This window comes from Mastomys coucha, unplaced genomic scaffold (assembly GCF_008632895.1).
Source record: "Mastomys coucha isolate ucsf_1 unplaced genomic scaffold, UCSF_Mcou_1 pScaffold20, whole genome shotgun sequence".
NCBI lineage: Eukaryota > Metazoa > Chordata > Mammalia > Rodentia > Muridae > Mastomys > Mastomys coucha.
Window position 1 is genome coordinate 128,736,077 of NW_022196903.1, and position 17,507 is coordinate 128,753,583.

General features: G+C 45.5%; 1 protein-coding gene across 6 annotated transcripts in view; it reads right to left on the reverse strand.

The window, feature by feature from the left end:
- Positions 1-10,968: 10,968 nt before the first annotated feature.
- Gpr19 (G protein-coupled receptor 19) overlaps positions 10,969-17,507 on the reverse strand; it is a 26,659-nt gene continuing 20,120 nt past the window's right edge. For 3 of the 6 annotated variants that reach the window (XM_031383645.1, XM_031383646.1, XM_031383647.1), the window contains one exon: positions 10,969-12,260. In XM_031383645.1, coding sequence (XP_031239505.1) covers positions 11,030-12,259 — 1,230 coding nt within the window. In that variant the 5' untranslated portion in view covers position 12,260 and the 3' untranslated portion in view covers positions 10,969-11,029. Of the gene's footprint in view, positions 12,299-14,396; positions 14,582-17,507 lie in introns of those variants that run through there. The other 3 variants (XM_031383643.1, XM_031383644.1, XR_004122352.1) reach the window with 2 other exon arrangements.

Below are 17,507 nucleotides of genomic sequence, written 5' to 3' on the forward strand. Positions count from 1 at the left end.
ATTGGCCTGACAGGATGGCTCAGCAGGTAAAGGCACTTGCCACCACGCTTGACAACCTGAGTTGATCCCTAGAAGCCACACATACAGTGGACGGGAAAGCCCCTCTCCCAAGCTGACTTTTGACCACACACCCACCGACAAACTTAATAAACCTGAAAATAAATATAAAAACATTCACAGTATGTAAGGATTTAAGTTCTCAAAGATAGAAGTGTTTGGGGGTAGTAAGATGGCTCAGTGGTTTAGAGCACTGACTGCTCTTCCAAAGGTCCTGAGTTCAAATCCCAGCAACCACAAGGTGGCTCATAACCATCTGTAACAAGATCTGACGCCCTCTTCTGGAGTGTCTGAAAACAGCTACAGTGTACTTACATATAATAAATAAATAAATCCTTAAAAAAATAGAAGTGTTTAATGAGCTCATATGAAAATGCAGTGTTAGGATATTCCCAGATTGGTTTCTATATATTGCAATACTTACCCTTTGAATTGGCATAATTGGAGGCCCTTTGTGGCAATTATAGCCTTCAATTAATTAGGTTCATTTTAAGAACCACTTTACTTACTATCTGTTTTACTTAATTACAAGTGGTCATTAATCTGAGTCTGGCCTGTCATGTAAAGTTATGCTGATTGTGCACTGCACAAAGACACACAGTTAAAGTGTCTGCTGGACTGGTCTCAGATCCAGTTCCCCCTTAATCAGCCCTTATGGAAGAAAACCACCTGTCATCTGCTCATTGAACCATGCCTGTGGCTTAGGCCGGCCTAGAATTGGCTCAATCAGCACACCTTTCTAAATTCCTCAACTTACTAGGGGTTCCTTTTTGAAAAGTATGCAAAATAATGGCATTTTATAGCTGGCTTTAACCCAAGTAAGTGTCTCTTCTACTCCTTGTCCAGTGACATCAGTTTGGTAGTTATTCAGCAATGGTATAGGTGGGTACTCTGTGGATACCAGTGAATGCTACAGACCATGGACAGTCAGGCTCCAATGCAGCACTGAAAATGGCCAAAATGGGGGTCCAGACAGCTCAGAACAGTGCATCTGAGGCACAGAGTATATAGGGTGAAGAACTGGCTGGAGGAACTCAGAGACTGTAAACATGGAGCTAGCTGTCCAGAAAGTCAGATTATGTCACAGGACAGATTGTAGCTATTATTCAGAAACTGTAGAAGCCCCACCCCACTCTAAGAACCAGGAGACCGAAGATCAGCTGTGTCCTTTTTTCTTTTCTATCTTTATTTAAACAGGGTCTCACTCTGCAGCCCTGGCTAGCCTGAAACTCGATATGTAAACCAGGCTGGCCTGGAATTCACTGAGATCCACGTGCCTTGTCTCTTGAGTGCTGGGATTAAAGGGCTATGCTACTACACCCAGCCTTCAGTTGAATTTTTAATCCTGGGGTCACCACAAACTCAATTTATCCAAGGCTGTGCTTGTTACAGGGTCCCCAACACTGCAGGGCTGGGCTGGGCTGGGTGGGAGTTAGGCAGTGAGCTGTGCCCGACAGATCATTCTGTTGGATAAAGATCTGAAGGGTTTCCCGTCCATTCCTGTCTTGTGCCCCTCAGCAAGCCCTGCCTGGCAAGCACTTTTAAGACCTTGGGACCGATGACTCTGAACTGAGTCTGAAGGCCATGACAGCTCAGACCCCCGAAGTCCACAGCCAGAGCACCCCTGCTGGGGCTACAGGACAGAATACAAGGTATACAGAAACAAACAGGAATTGATCCTCATTAAACTTGTCCAACCACTTTTAGCTGAAGGTTCATTCTCAGCAACATCACAAGTTTGGGGCCAATCAGGGCTGTATGAGATGCCAACTCAAAAAACAAAAAAGATAAATACATAGCGAGTTCTGGGCCAGACAGGACTATGTAGAGAGATCTTGTCTTACAATAACAAAACAAAAACAAAACAAAAATACTGACAGAAAAGTGCTGTTCAAGCTAGAGCAGCCAAGCCCAACGGTTACAGGAAGAGAAAACATCAGGAAGACACAGCAAACACCCCTTCGTCTCACTGCTCCACCAGAAGGCAGGGCTCTTCGTGAGACCTCAGAGGAGATGCAAGCTGGGAATGCCCCGACTTTGTTAGAGTAACCCTCAATCGTTTACTAGTCCAGGCCAAAAAGGAAAAACCCATGAGAACATGAGCTTTTTCAACAAGAGACACCAGGAACTCTGCCTAGCATGGGGGAAAAAAGTCCTTGAAAACTCTGAAGCCTCCTCTGGAGGAGCACATTCTGAAAGGGTTTTGAGGACAAATGAGAAACAGGCCAGGCACTGAACTCGGTGGGTAGAGTGCTTGTCTGGTAGACACCAGCTCACACATCCCCAACACCACACAAACAGGGTGTGAACACCTGCAATCCCAGCACTCGGGAGGTGGAAGGTCAGAAGTTCAAAGTCACCCTGAGCAGGGTTCGAGGGACTGTGATGGACTCTTCTCAAAAGGTGGGTGTACTGGCTGGTTTTGTGTGTCAACTTGACACAGGCTGGAGTTACCACAGAGAAGGGAGCTTCGGTTGGGGAAGTGCCTCCATGAGACCCAGCTGTGGGGCATTTTCTCAATTAGTGATCAAGGGGATAGGGCCCCTTGTGGGTGGTGCCATCCCTGGGCTGGAAGTCTTGGGTTCTATAAGAGAGCAGGCTGAGCAAGCCAGGAGAAGCAAGCCAGTAAGGAACATCCCTCCATGGCCTCTGCATCAGCTCCTGCTTCCTGACCTGCTTGAGTTCTAGTCCTGACTTCCTCTGGTGATCAACAGCAATGTGGAAGTGTAAGCTGAATAAACCCTTTCCTCCCCAACTTGCTTCTTGGTCATGATGTTTGTGCAGGAAATAGAAACCCTGACTAAGACAGAGGGAGAGAGGGTGAGCCCAACAAATGAGTCCCTAGACAGGGACTTGTTAAACGGGGTTGATAGCCAGGCAGACTTGAAGCATGGGGTAGGGAAGGTTGTCGTCAGATCCTTGTCAATCCTCTGTACCTTCTTTTCTCCATGAACATGGAAATCACTGTTTTCCAGCCATCAGGTTCCAGGGATCCTCCTGTGGCCACCTCTCCAGTGCTGGGTTTAGAGATGGGAACCATAGCCAGGTTGCCATGACTACATAAAAGAAAACTATCCACCTTACTGCAGTGTCCTAAAGGAGCATTATTAGTCTGCTGCATCTAAGCTTTGGTGAGTGACAGCTGGAAGGCCTTGTTGGCTGTCAAATGCTCCAAATCAGATGATGTCCTCAGACCCCCAGATCTGCCTCCTCAGCCTGACACAAGACTTGCATTTGGTCACCCCGCAGAAGTAAAACCCCACGTTCTTCAAGTCTGAAGTCAAATTCTACTGTATAACTCAGAGCTGATGGAGAGTCACTAATGCAACACCTTTGTTTTGACTAGATTTTGGTTTGGTTTTTGTTTTCCCTGTTGCCAATCCTGGCCTTGAATTCTGAACTCTCCTGTCTCTAGCTCCTACATGCTGGGGTTATAGGCATGGGACACTGTGATGGTTGGTGTGGTCAACTTGACAGAATCTAAGATTGCCTGGGGGATGGGTCTCCAAGTGGATCTACGGAGGGGACTATCATGATCTGGAATGCTTTATTTAAAGTGGGAAAACATGGTGGTACAAGTCCTGCAGAGGATCCTGCTGAATAAAAGAACAAAGTGATCAAAGCAAGGCGCTCTCTTTCCTTTTTCTCTGTCCCTCCCTCCCTCCCTCTCCCCCTTTCCCACTCTCCCTGCTCTTCACACTGGTTCTCTGCTGCTGAGATGATATGTCCAACCCTTTCAAGTTCCTGCTGCCTTAAGTTGGCATCCATGAAACAGGGTCTCTCTCTGCAGCTCAAACAGCCCTTCATTCAACTCCTGATCCTCTTGCCTCAGCCTCTCAAGCGCTAGAATTATAAGTGTGTAGCATCCCTGGCTTAAAGCAGTGCTTTATTTTTTGGTATTTATTTGGGGAGTGTATGTGTGTGTGTTTGTGTGTGTGTCTGCGCGCGTGCACGCACGCACTCATGCACATATACACATGCCACAGTATGCATCGAGATCAGAGTTCAAACTATGAAAATCTGTTTCCTCCTTCCGGGTTTAGGAGATCAAACTCAGGTCCCAGGCTTGGTGTCAAGCACTTGTAAACACTGAATCATCCTACTGGACTCCTTAAAAGAGGCTTTTTTTTTTTTTTTCTCAAGACAGGGTTTCTCTGTGTAGCCCTGGCTGTCCTGGAACTCACTCTGTAGACCAGGCTGGCCTCGAACTCAGAAATCCGCCTGCCTCTGCCTCCCAAGTGCTGGGATTAAACCACCACCCGGCTCTAAAAGAGGCTTCTGAGAAAGAAGAGATAGCGCTTCTTGACGCATCCATATTTGGGAAAAGTCCAAAACCACCCAAATTGTAGCAGCTCAAAAAATTAAAGAGGGCCAGAGAGGCCTGAGGTCAGTGAGATGGACCTGAAGCGAATTCATTTCACACCAAGTTTAACTGTTTATTTAACCCTGCACATGCGCACCCACTCAGGGGAAACTAGAGTGTATTGCCATGGAGACATCTGCACGTTCTCTGAACCAAATTATGAAAGCAGCAGAGGAGCAGGCAGGAGCTCAGTCTGTATAGAGCTTTCCAAGTATGCACAAAGCCCTGGGTTTGCTGCCAGCAATGAAAAACTCTGGTGTGGTGATGGACGCGTACCTGTTATCCCAAGACTGGGGACGTAGAGGCAGAATGATCAGGCAGTTCAAAGCCAGCCGGGATACAGGAGTCGCTGATTTAAAAAGAAAAGGAACAGAAAACAGAGAGGCCATGGTAAGTGCTGTGGATTTGGTGGTCGGCTGGGGCTTTGGGGGCATGATCACATTTGTAAAATGGTTTAAAATAGTATTTTGGGTAGCGATTTCGGTCCTGTAACAGGTATTGTTTGTTTGCTGGGGAATTTCCTCTGATTGTTTTTTGGTTTTTTTTTTTTTTTTTTTTTTTTTTGCTTCTGAGCACACTGATTGATTAACCCACAGCTGAGTCTGAGTGCTCTGCAAGCTTGGCTGTGTGGTTGCTAAGAGACCAAGGTTTCTCTGAATTCGGAGGAGTAGCTTGGTGAAGAGAGGGCTCTGCCTGCTGGCCACAGCGCCGCCAAGCGGCGTCCCGCAGAACTGCGTCTGGGTTCTTTAGCCTTCCCTTCCTGATGAATTTGAACAAAGGGGGGCTGTGCATCCTTTCAAGGTCTGCGTTTAGCGAGGACTTTTTTTTTCTTTTTTCTTTCTCCAACCCATGAATTGTGTCGCAGTAAGCAGGAGTGCCACAGAACTGGTTACAAAATTAAAAAATAAATATTAAATAAAATGTATTACGGGTGGAGGGGGTACCATATAGCAGGAGGACCACATAGCAGGTGTGGGGTAAGGACAACTTTCTGAAGCAGGCTCTTTACGTTCAGGGACAGAACTCAGTCAAATTGGTGGCAAGCACCTTTACCTGCTGAGCCATCTCACCCACCCAGCTTGGCAGAAATGGTAAGTCACCCTTAACTTTTACTTATTGACTTGATTTCAGTCTTCTAAAAGGTAAGAGGCTTCCTTCTGCTCTGGAAAAAAAAAAGTATGTAACTTAAACTAATATTTTTTTAATTTATTTTTATTTTATGTACGCTGGTGTTCTGTATGTATGTATGTCTGTGTGAGGGTGTCAGATCCCCTGGAACTGGAATGAGGCAGTTGTGAGCTGCCGTGTGGGTGTTGGGAATTGAATCCACATCCTTTGAAAGAACAGCCAGTGTTCCTAACCTCTACATTTTATTTTATTTGTTTACTTTTTATGAAACATAGCCTCACTTTGTAACTTAGGCTGGCCTGGAACTCAACTCTTATAGTCCAGGTCGACCTCAAACTTAGGACAGTCTTCAACCTCCTAAGGTCTAAAGCATGGACTACCAAACCTGCTGGGGACTAACCCAAGGTGTTAGACCATCACCTTGCTATTGGGCTATACCTCTCCTCCTCCTCCTCCTCCTCCTCCTCCTCTTCCTCCTCTTCCTCCTCTTCCTCTTCTTCTTCTTCTTCTTCTTCATCTTCTTCTTCTTCTCCTCCTCCTCCTCCTCTTCCTCTTCTTCTTCTTCTTCTTCTTCTTCTTCTTCTTCTTCTTCTTCTTCTTCTTCTTCTTCTTCTTCTTCATCTTCTTCTTCTCCTCCTCCTCCTCCTCCTCCTCCTCTTCCTCCTTCTTTAATTTTAAGATGAAGGGCATGCTGGGCATATGGATTTAATCTCAACACTCTGGAGGCAGAGGTAGGCAGATCTGTCTGAGTCTAAGTCTTGTCTAGTCTACATGGTGACACATAATCCCCTCCAAAAAAAAAGATTAAATTTTTAAAAACATAAAATAAAACAAAGCTGGGTGTGGTGCTACAAACTGATATAACCCCAGTATTTGGAGGGTAAAAACAGGAGAGTCAGGAGTTCAAGGCTAACCTTGTCTTTATATAAAGTTCTAAACCAGCTTAGGCTACTTGAGACTGTATCAAAACCAAAAATCCATAAATAAATACAGTTGGGCAACTGTGCCGGTTATTTTTGTCAGCTTGACACAGCTAGAGTCATCTGGAAAGAGGAACATGAATTGAGAAAATGTCTCCATCAGACTAGCCTGGAAGCAACTCTTGTAGTGACAGGTGATTTATATGGGAAAGGCCACTGAGTTGGTGGCCCTGTGCTGTCTAAATAAGCAAGCTGAGCAAGCCATGGGAGCAAGCCAGGAAGTAGCATTATTCCCTCGTCTCTGCTTCAGTTTCTGACTCCAGGCTCCTGCCTTGAAATCCCTTCGTGATAGACTTTGATAGGGACATTTAAGGCAAAATAAACCCTTTCCTTCCCAAGTAGCTTTTGGTCATGGTGTTTATCACAGGAACAGAAGCAAGCTACGATAGCCACTATGCTTGCTGAGTGAGCTTGGCATGAGTATGTGTATACACACACACACACACACACACACCATACATACATACATACATACATACACACCATAGATATACACACACACACAAAAAAACATTAAATTAAACAGGGTCTGGAGAGATAGCTCTACAATTAAGAGCATTGGCTGGTCTCCCAGAAGACCCAGGTTCAATTCCCAGCACCCATCCAGCTGTTCACAACTAGCTGCAACTCCAGCTCCAGAGGATCTGATGTTCTCTTCTGACCTCCTCAGGCACCTGTACACATCTACAATACACAGGCTGACTGTAGACACACACACACACGCACAAAGACAATAAATCTTTAAAATAAGTAAGTGCACTGGGCAGAGGCAGGCGGATCTTTGAGCTCAAGGCCAACCTGGTCCTGGAACAGCCAGGACTACAGAGAAACCTTGTCTTGAAAAGTAGACCAAGGGCCAGGCAGTGGTTGCGCATGCCTTTAATCCCAGCACTTGGGAGGCAGAGGCAGGAGGATTTCTGATTTTGAGGCTAGCCTGGTCTACAGAGTGAGTTCCAGGACAGCCGGGGCTACATAGAAAAACCCTGTCTAAAAAGAGAGAGAGAGAGAGAGAGAGAGAGAGAGAGAGAGAGAGAGAGAGAGAGAGAAAGAAAGAAAGAAAAAGAAAAGGAAAGGAAGGAAAAGCAGACCAAAACCAAACCAAACCAAACCAACCAATCACTCAAGGAGACAACTAGAATGGTCTTTTCTACTTTAAAGTCTGAACCATAAAATGCAAGGGTCAAGTGAGACAAGTATTGGACTCATTTCATTTGAGAGACATCTGCCAAGCATGGAAGGAAGGGGGGAAAAGGAAAACATTAGTTTTCGTTTTATTAACGTAAGTGTCTCAACCAAAAAGTGGGCCCGAAGGTATATTTTGTTGTCCTTTGTTGTTGACTACGGTCTCACTATGTGACCCTGCTGGCCTGGAGCTTTCTGTGTAGACCAGGCTAACCTTGAAATTCCAGATCCTCCTGAGTGTACCAACATGTCAGTTTCTGTGGGTGTTTGTAGAGCAAAATCTAATTGTTCTGTTTGGGGTTTCCCTTGGCCTTTGAGATTGGCTCTAACTAGTAGCCCTGGCTGGTCTGAACCTTGCTTCGTAGACCAGAATGGCTTAAACACAGATCTGCCTGTCTCTGCCTCCTGAGTGCTGGGATTTGAAATGTGTGCTCCTACACCTGGCCTGCACTGATGTTCTTTGTCACCAATACCCAACACAATCTTGTATTACTTGCTGGTGTTTATGAGACCGGAGGGACAGACTACCTTCTGGATCTCAAACCATTCAGTACAAGAGGTAGAGGAGCCAATCTATGGCCAAGAGAAAGGTGTGACTCAGCTCCTGAAACTCCACTTTGCCGTCCTCAGAACACCAGCTTATTTCAGACTGTACAGCTCTGCTGAGGTTGTGATCGGGCCTCCAGGCCATGTCTGGGTGGGGCTGCTCACGTTCTCTAAGGAGACAGCTGAAATGGTGAGGACCAAGCCACAGGGCTGTAGGAGGGCCTGAGTCAGAATACCAGCTGTCACACTGCAACCTGACAAGCTGCCTCATGGAGAAGTTCCAGTCTCATCATCTGGTAAATAGAGATGACCAGAAACTCATTGCAGGCGAGGCTGAAGCAAGATTACCTTGAGTGTGCGGCCAGCCTAGGCTATAAACGCAATAAAAAACAACAAGAAACCAAAACCCATAACTACATCAAGGAATTGTGGAAAGGACAAGCTAATACAGGTAGACTGCTAAACAATGAATTATTATATGCAGCTCCTGTTAACTAGCCCATGAAAATGCAAACCCGGCTGGTCCGTAAGTCCTCGTTCCATTAAAATAAATTCCTTTTGTCTTGTGTTGTTTTGCTTTTGAGACAAAGTCCTAGCCCAAGCTGGTCTCCAGCACCTTGTGTAGCCAACAATGACCTTGACCTCCTGATTCTTCCGACTCCACCTCCAGAGGACTGGGATTAGGAATGTGTGTTAGCATACCCAGTACTGAAAAACATTCTCTAAATGTACTAGTTCATTTCTAAACTTAAACAGCTGGGAACCAAGGGGCCATGTCCTAAGTCACAGACAATGGAGAGTTTGAGTTTGGAAGGCAAGTTGTGGTTGCATCTAGAGAGAAGAGGCTGTCGGACAGAGATCAACTTCACGGGGTTGAAAGGATGGCTTCCCGGTCAGGAACATACTGCGCTTGTAGAGGACCCAAGTTTGTTTCCCAGCACCTGTGTTCAGAAGCTTGAAATAGCCTTAATTCCAACCTCAGGACCCGATGCCTTTTTCTGGCCTCTGTGGGCACCCCAACACACATTCATATAAGAAAAAAAATGTAATTACAATAAAAGGCCTCATATCTGAATTTATAGAAAATGTAATCAAATCCTGGGTCACAGTAGGGCCAGAGTTGAAGGACTCTGTGATTGCAGAGCCCAGGAAAATGTCATTCCTCTCTTTGGCAAGCCTAGCAGTGCCACTTGCTCCTTTGCCTGTATATGACTCAGAGAAAGAAGGTGATACATGTCCTAGGAACAGTGTGGATGGGTCACAGGTATGGGGGAAAGACCACAGCGTGCTTTCAAGGCTTAGTGTCAGTGGGAGAGGGTGCCTGCAGTCAAGTCTAAAGACCTAAGTTCAAGCCTCGGAACTTACCATGGTGGAAGGTGAGACCTGATATCAGCCTGCAAGTTGCCCTCTGATCCCTACCACCACCTCTAAATAAAATGAATTTAAATAAAAGAATGTTTAAGGCTTCCCCAGCTGCTTGGATTAGGATGGAAGCAAGAAAAGGCAAAGAATGTAGATGACTGCGCACTTTCTCCCAAAGAATGACTAAACTCGTCCCAGCCGGCAAACCAGCCAGTTCTACTGGGCTCTGGTGTATGGAGCCAGTGTTATCCCCGACCCCTTTCCAGAAGGTAATGTGCAAATGCATACTGTGTTGCTGGGCTGGAAAAGGCAAGTTCTTGAAATGTAATGCTTATGGGATTTCAGTGGATTAGTAGGCCACAGAAAGGGTCAGCAGGCTGCCAGGCAGGGGTGGTGCACGCCTTTAATCTCAGCGCTTGGGAGGCAGAGGCAAGCAGATTTCTATTGAGTTCAAGGCCAGTCTGACCTACAGAGTGAGTTCCAGGACAGTCAGGGTTACACAGAGAAACCCAGTCTCAAAAAACCATAAAGGAAGGAAGGAAGGAAGGAAGAAAGGAAGGAAGAAAGAAAGAGAGAGAGAAAGAGAGCGCGCAAGAGAGAGAAGAAAAATTCAGTAGGGAAAAGAAAATAAAAATAAAAACAAAATATAACAAGACAGAACCAAAAATAGAAGACTATGTATACTGACCTGCTGAAAGAACAAGAATAGCAAAGTGTTTTCTTTTACATTTTGTGTGTGTGTGTGTATGTGTGTGTACACTCATGTGCATGCATGCCACAATACTTGTGTGGAGATCAGAGATAACTTGCAAGAGGTGTTTCTCTCCTTCCACCATGAGGTGTTTCTCTCCTTCCACCATGAGGTGGTTGTCTCCTTCCACCATGAGGTGGTTCTCTCCTTCCACCATGTGGATTATAGGGATTGAACTCAAGTTCTTAGGCCAACTTACCTGCTCAGAAAAAAAAATAAAAAACAAAAAACTTTGAAATAAGCAAAAAAAATTTAAATTCTTTAAAATTTTTATGTGTATAAATGTTTCATTTGTGTGAATGTCTATGTACCACAAGTGTGTAGTGTTCTAAGACCATCCGATTCCCTAAAACTGGAAATACAGATGGCTGTGAGCTGCCTGTGGGTGTTGGGGCCTTAACCAATGAGCCAGCTCTCCAGCCCAAGGAAGAACTTTCATAGGCTCTGATAGTGGGAGCACTACTGACCAGGGAGCACTAGTGACCAGGGAGCACTAGTGAGCAGCAAAAAGCACCCAGAACAAAATTCACAGGAGCCATAATTAATAGTGAGTATGTTTTACAAAACAGAAGTTTAGTGAAAACTAAGTAGATCAATTCTCCCTTTATAGTGAAAGCTTTTTAATCTCTGGCACGTTAACAGTGAAAGAGTTCTTAGAAATCAGACAAAAGTGTTTGGTGGGTTTGAGTTGATGGGCCAGGCAAGCTTCTTCTCCCTGGCCTCACGGTCAAATGAGTCATAGATGGAGTCTTTGGTTATCGTCCTGCTCACGGGAGGGATTTCTGAAATGCCCACATAGTTTCTCTTGGCCATCCTTGAACTGGTCGTGATGGTGTAGGCATTGCTGCGGTAGCATTTCATGGAGGACATGCAGAAAGTCTCTTTCATCCCTCTCCGAAAATTGGCATTATAAATGGAGTACAGAGTGGGTTTCGAGGCGGAGGAGCTGAAAGATACCCACGTGACTGCAGTGAAGACCAGGGAGCTCTTCTTGTAGTCTTGCTCATGGGGATGCCAGAGCTGAGCCACGTGGAAAGGCAGCCAGGAGAACAGGAACACCAGGTTCAAGAGGAGAAACATCTTGACGGTTTTCACCTTTGTCCTGGGGACGATGTTCATAGTCCTCCGCAGGGTCCGCCCGTCAGTGCCTATTCTCCAGATATACTTTATGACTTTCTGGTAAAACAGGATTATGAGGATGGAGGGGATCACAAAGCCCACCAAGAAGTGGATGACAGTATAGGCAGTTCCCTCCCAGGAGGGAGGGAGGAAGTAGTTACAGTGACCATCCCAGTTAGAGCCGTAGAAAAAGAAGACAGGCGTCACAAAGGCTGCATCCAAGATCCAGGAGGCTGCAATCATTTTCTTGGCCTTTTCCCTGGACACCTTGAAGCTCAGTGGGTAGACGATGGTGTAGAAGCGGTCTATGCAGATGCAGAGGAGCACGTAGATCTGAACGCCTGGGGTGAGATACTGGAAGTAGCGGACCACCTTGCACATGGCGCTGCCGAGGGTCCACCTCCCCGTGGTGAACTGCAGCACAACAAACGGCGTGCTGGCCACGCTGATGAGAAGGTCAGCACACGCCATGGACACCACAAAGTAGTTGGTGGTGGACTGAGTCCTCCGGCTCCGGTGGATGACCAGACACACCAGGGAATTGCCAAAGATAGAGAACAACCACAGAGCGCCAAAGAAAATGCTGGCGGTGGCCACCTCTCCAGGGTTCAGCTCGTACTGAAGGTCTGTCTGGTTGCTCATCCAGCTGTGCTCCTCATGCAATCCCATCAGGCCATGGGGCAGCAGGGTCTCAGCTGCTTCCACGCAGCTGTGGTTCTGAAGGGGCACCAGCAGGGTAGCAGTCACCGCAGGTGGCTGGTCGTTATCCATTCTGTGAGCAAAAACCATAGTCACTCTTTGCTCTTAGTTCTAGATAAGACAAGAAGAATGAGGCCTCCTGTTAAGGTGGTGTCAATGCAAGCTGCTTACTAACTGGGCAGCCCTCGTTAGAATATTCACTAGGACACAGAGTGAAGACATGGCACTATGCATAGTGCTCAGTTTCACAGAGCCACTCATTCACTGAGTCATGTGCTTTACCAAACTCACCCCCAGAGCATTTCCCTCTCTCCTCTCCTGCTAATCTGTCTCCTCCCAGAAAATCTTGCTACTTCATGTGTCTCTCTCACACTTACACACATGTATACACACCCCACACACAGGCATGTATCAATGATCTTATGTAGCTATTCAAAATCTAGGATCCAGAGAAGAGAAAAAGCAAGGCTGCCTGAGTTGTTTTGTCACTAGGATCTTCGATTCCATCCACTTTCCTGTAAGTGAGATCATTTCATTCCTTAAGGCTGTGTAAGACTCTACTGTGCATGTGTGTACGTGTGCGTGTATGCGTGTACGTGTATATGCGTGTGTGCGTGCGTGTGCATGTGTGCACATGTGTGCGGTGTGTGTATGTGTGCGTGTATGTAGATGTATGCATTATGTGTATGCATGTGTGTATGTGTGCATGCATGTGCATGTATGCGTGTGTGTATGTGTGTGTGCGTGCGCGTGTGTGCGTGCCTGTATGTACATGTATGCATGTATGTGTATACATGTGTGTATGTGTGCGTGTATGCGTGTGTGTATGTGTGTGTGCATGCGCGTGCATGTGCGCATGCATCACTGTCCTTATTCATCTGTTGACAGACATCTAGGCTGATTTCCTATCTTGGCTGTGACTGAGCTGTACTGCAGTAAATGTGAGTGTGCAGGCATCTCTGTAACAGACTTAGAGTCCTCGGGCATGTCACGAGGACTGGTAGAAACAGTAGCCGCCTCATTTGACGCTGAGCTTGGTGGTCCTTGTCGATGATATGACTTGTGCACTGGGAAGAGAACGTAGTTTTTTTACTATGTCACACTGGCTGGCCTGGAACTTGCAGATTCTCCACACAGCTCAGTAGTTTGGCTTTCTTACCATACCACATTTATTAAAAAAGTAAAACAGAGGAGGGTGAGTGAGGAAGACAGCTCTGATGTTCACTCACAGACAAATGCAATCACACACACAGACACACAGAGAATCCTTTAGGAGGTATGGTTTGAAGGAAGCTACATAAGCTACACTACCTTTTTTTTTTAACATGTATTTTATGTGCATGACTATTTTCCCCACCATGGTGTGGGTGCTGGGAACCAAAGCTGGGGCGTCTTCATGGGCAACAATGCTTCTAACCATTGAGCCACCTCTTCAGCCCCTCCACTGTATTTTGACACAGGGTCTCAGACTGGCTAGCTAGCATCTCCTAAGGGTCCTCCTGTCTCTGCTCTGCACCATTGGGCAATGCCCAACCTTTTAAATGAGTTCCAGAAGGTCAAGTTAGGTTCTCATGCTGGCATGATTAGTACCTTACTGCCTGAGCCATCTCCCTAGCTCCCAACATTTGTTTTCTAAGTGCTCTGCAGTCAAATTGACCTAGGACTTCCCCATACTTACAATGAGAGGTCATGTGTTCTGCATTCGTGGGCTGAAATGTGACTGGATCGTGCATTACCCTGTCCAGGATGGCTGCCATGCCCTGTTGATTCAGCTCGTAACCCTTCTTTAAGTTTTCCAAGTTTGTTTTGCCCTAGTTTAGCAATACACTAGAATTTCCCAAAGACCTCTAAATATTCAGATGCCTGGGTCCTATCCCCCCAGCCCTGGGATTCTAATTTAATGAGTCTGGAACACAGAGGGCATCAGGGTGTTTCAAGAGTTCCCCAGGTGACCCTAATGTTCAGCCATGATTAAGAAACAGAACTTTAAGCTGGGCAGCAGTGGTGTACACCTTTAATCCCAGTACTTGGAAGGCAGAGACAAGCAGATTTCTGAGTTCAAGGCCAGCCTGGTCTACAGAGTGAGTTCCAGGACAGCCAGGGCTACACAGAAAAACCCTGTCTCAAAAAAAAAAAAAAAAAAAAAAAGAACCAGACCTTCAGATGGCTTTTCATGTTCCTGTCTCCCGCTGAATTATGGGTTCTGGAGGTGCTAGTCTTTAATCTGTGCCCCATGGAGTCTAGCTGTAGTACTCTGCATTAGTAATTGCTTGCTAAATAGTAACTAAATTGGACCATAAAGACAGAGGACTTAAACTCCTCCCACCTGTGGTCCTGCTAGACTTCAGTTGGGGTGGGCAGAAGATCACTGTGTGTCCACAGGAGGCTGGGACACTGGAGACATAGGAATAGAGGAAAAGACAAGTGCTGAGAAGAGAGGGCAGGTGACAGTGAACTCACTCAGCTCCACTGCTACACTAAGGCAGAGGAAAGGAACCTTAAGAGACTGCAGACAGGTCTCTCCCGAGCCAGGGGAAAGCCTGCTACTTTTCAATCTGGAGCCCCAGAGTAAAAGTTCTCAACAGCTTCTGTTAGCCTGGAAATAAATGTCTTTCAGGGAACGCTTCTGAAATGAAAAAGGCTGTTTAATTAATAATACATCTAGAGTCACCTATACACAGTAATTTTAGAAGTGACAGATACAAAAAGGTACAATGTATTTTTGTTGCTCTGCTAGGACACTGAACCTAGACCCTAGTGCACACTGGGCAAATAAATGCTCTACACTGAGCTACCTACCCTGGGACATCCTTAAATGGGCCTCCCAAAAGATAACGTCTCTGGAAAACAAGACAAACCCATACTTGATTTTGCTGTTTCCCACTTGAGTAGTGCCAGACTACTCAATATAATACTGTGAAGTTCTAGGTTAACTTGAATAGTCCTGTCTAGCTCAACAAATAATCCCAAAGGTTAGGTAGGCACTTGCTGCCTTGTGGGAAATTAACCAGTTCTGTGTCTAACCAGTTGACACTGTTTAAATGCTAACTTTTTTTTTTTTTTAAGATTTATTTATTTACTATGTATACAGCATTCTACCTGCATGTATGCCTGTGGGCCAGAAGAGGGCACCAGATCTCATTATAGATGGTTATGAGGCACCATATGGAATTGCTAGGAATTGAACTAAGGACCTCTGGAAGGGCAACCAGTTCTTTTAACCTCTGAGCCATCTTTCCAGCCCCCCATCATTTTTTTTTTAATGCCTCTAAATCTGTGCTCCTTCAAATGCTCTTGGAAGCACCCTTATCTGGATGTCTCCTTCAATAGTAGGTGAATAAATCTTTCATGTTCATGTCTGTGTAAATTACACATTTAACTTTCTGAAACTCATCTGTAGTGGAGAAAAAAGATTGGAAGCTAATGAGAAAAGGACCACAAAGAACAGACGGGTTGTTGAACATGACAGTACATGTCTTCAACCTCAGTACTGGTGAGGCAGAAGCAAGTGGATCTCCATGAGATCAAGGCCAGCCACAGCTGCACAGTCAGACCTTGTCAAAAGAAAAACAAAATACCAGAGGGGCACACTTGATAAACTTTGTGTCCTAAGGAGGGATGATCCCAGCTAAGCTGATCAATGGCTAGTTAGTTAGTTTCTGTATGCATGCAACATCACTCTTAGAGGTTTTAAAACTCTAGGAAGGGGGCTGTAGAAAAATGCTCAGTGGATAAAGTACCAAACAGGAGTTGTAGATCTCCAGAACCCCCATAAAGCTGGTGGGCACAGTGGCCTAGCTATAATCCCAGCACTTGGGAGGCACAGACTGGGGATTCCCAGGACAAACGGGTCAGCTGGACTAACCAAACCAGCAAGCTCTGTTTCAGTGAGAAATCCTGCCTCAGTAAGTAAGTTAAAGAGTTAGCAGAGGAACATACCTGATGTCAACCTCTGGCCTACACACACACACACACACACCACACACACACACCACACACACACACACACACACACACACACAGTACACATGCACATATACCACATACAAACACATGCCATACATTCACACATACATAAAAAAATTCCTCCTCCTTAGATGGGGGAACAAGATACCCATGGAAAGAGTTGCAGAGATAAAGTGTGGAGCAGAGACTAAAATAAGGACAATCCAGAGACTGCCCCACCTGGGAATCCTTCCCAAATTCAATTACCAAACCCAGATACTATTGTGGATGCCAGCAAGTGCTGGCTGACAGGAGCCTAATATAGCTCTCTCCTGAGAAGCTCTGACAGTACCCGACTAATACAGAAGTAGAGGTTCACAGTCATCCATTGAACTGAGCACAGGGTCCCCAATGAAGGAGCTAGAGAAAGGACCCAAGGAGCCGAAGGGTTTGCAGCACCTTAAGAGGAACAACAACATGAACTAACCAGTACCCTCAGAGCTCCCAAGGACTAAGCCACCAACCAAAAAGTACACATGGTGGGACTCATGGCTCTAGCTGCACATGTAGCAGAGGATGGCCTAGTCAATAGGAGGAGAGGCCCTTGGTCCTATGAAGGCTCTATGCCAGGGCCAGGAAGTGGGAGAGAATGGGTTGGTGAGCGGGGGGCAGGGAGAGAATAGGGTTTTTTTTCGGAGGGGAAACTAGGAAAGGGGAGAACATTTGAAATGTAAATAAAGAAAATATCTAATTAAAAAAAAAACCCTAAAAAAAATTCCTAATTGACTTTTTTCCTCCTGAAATATCCACAAATTTTATTACAAATATTCATAAACATTCTTACTTTATAGGGAACCCATTCTTATATCTGAGATTTATTTAAAAATTTAATCTAGGAGTGGTAGTGCATGCCTGTAGATCAACATTTGGGAGGCTGAGAAGATCTTTTTGGCGGCAATCTGGGTGACACAGTAAGATTCTGTCTCCAAGACCATTTAAATTTCTTTTAAAAAGAATATCCAGTCTTGGCTTAGGGTTTTCAAAATGCTAGTTTTTGTGTACTTTAGTTTAAAATGTTTTCTGTAGAATAGTAACATAGACTACGGCACCTACAGTTATTTAAAAAGACAGCAGTAATTCAGTTACAGTGGGACTGTGACAGCGTATGTATGTCACCTACAGTTACAGTGGGACTTTGACAGCGTATGTATGTCACAGTTACAGTGGGACTGTGACAGCATATGTATGTCACCTACAGTTACAGTGGGACTGTGACAGCGTATGTATGTCACCTACAGTTACAGTGAGACTGTGACAGCGTATGTATATAACCTACAGTTACAGTGAGACTGTGACAGCATATGTATATAACCTA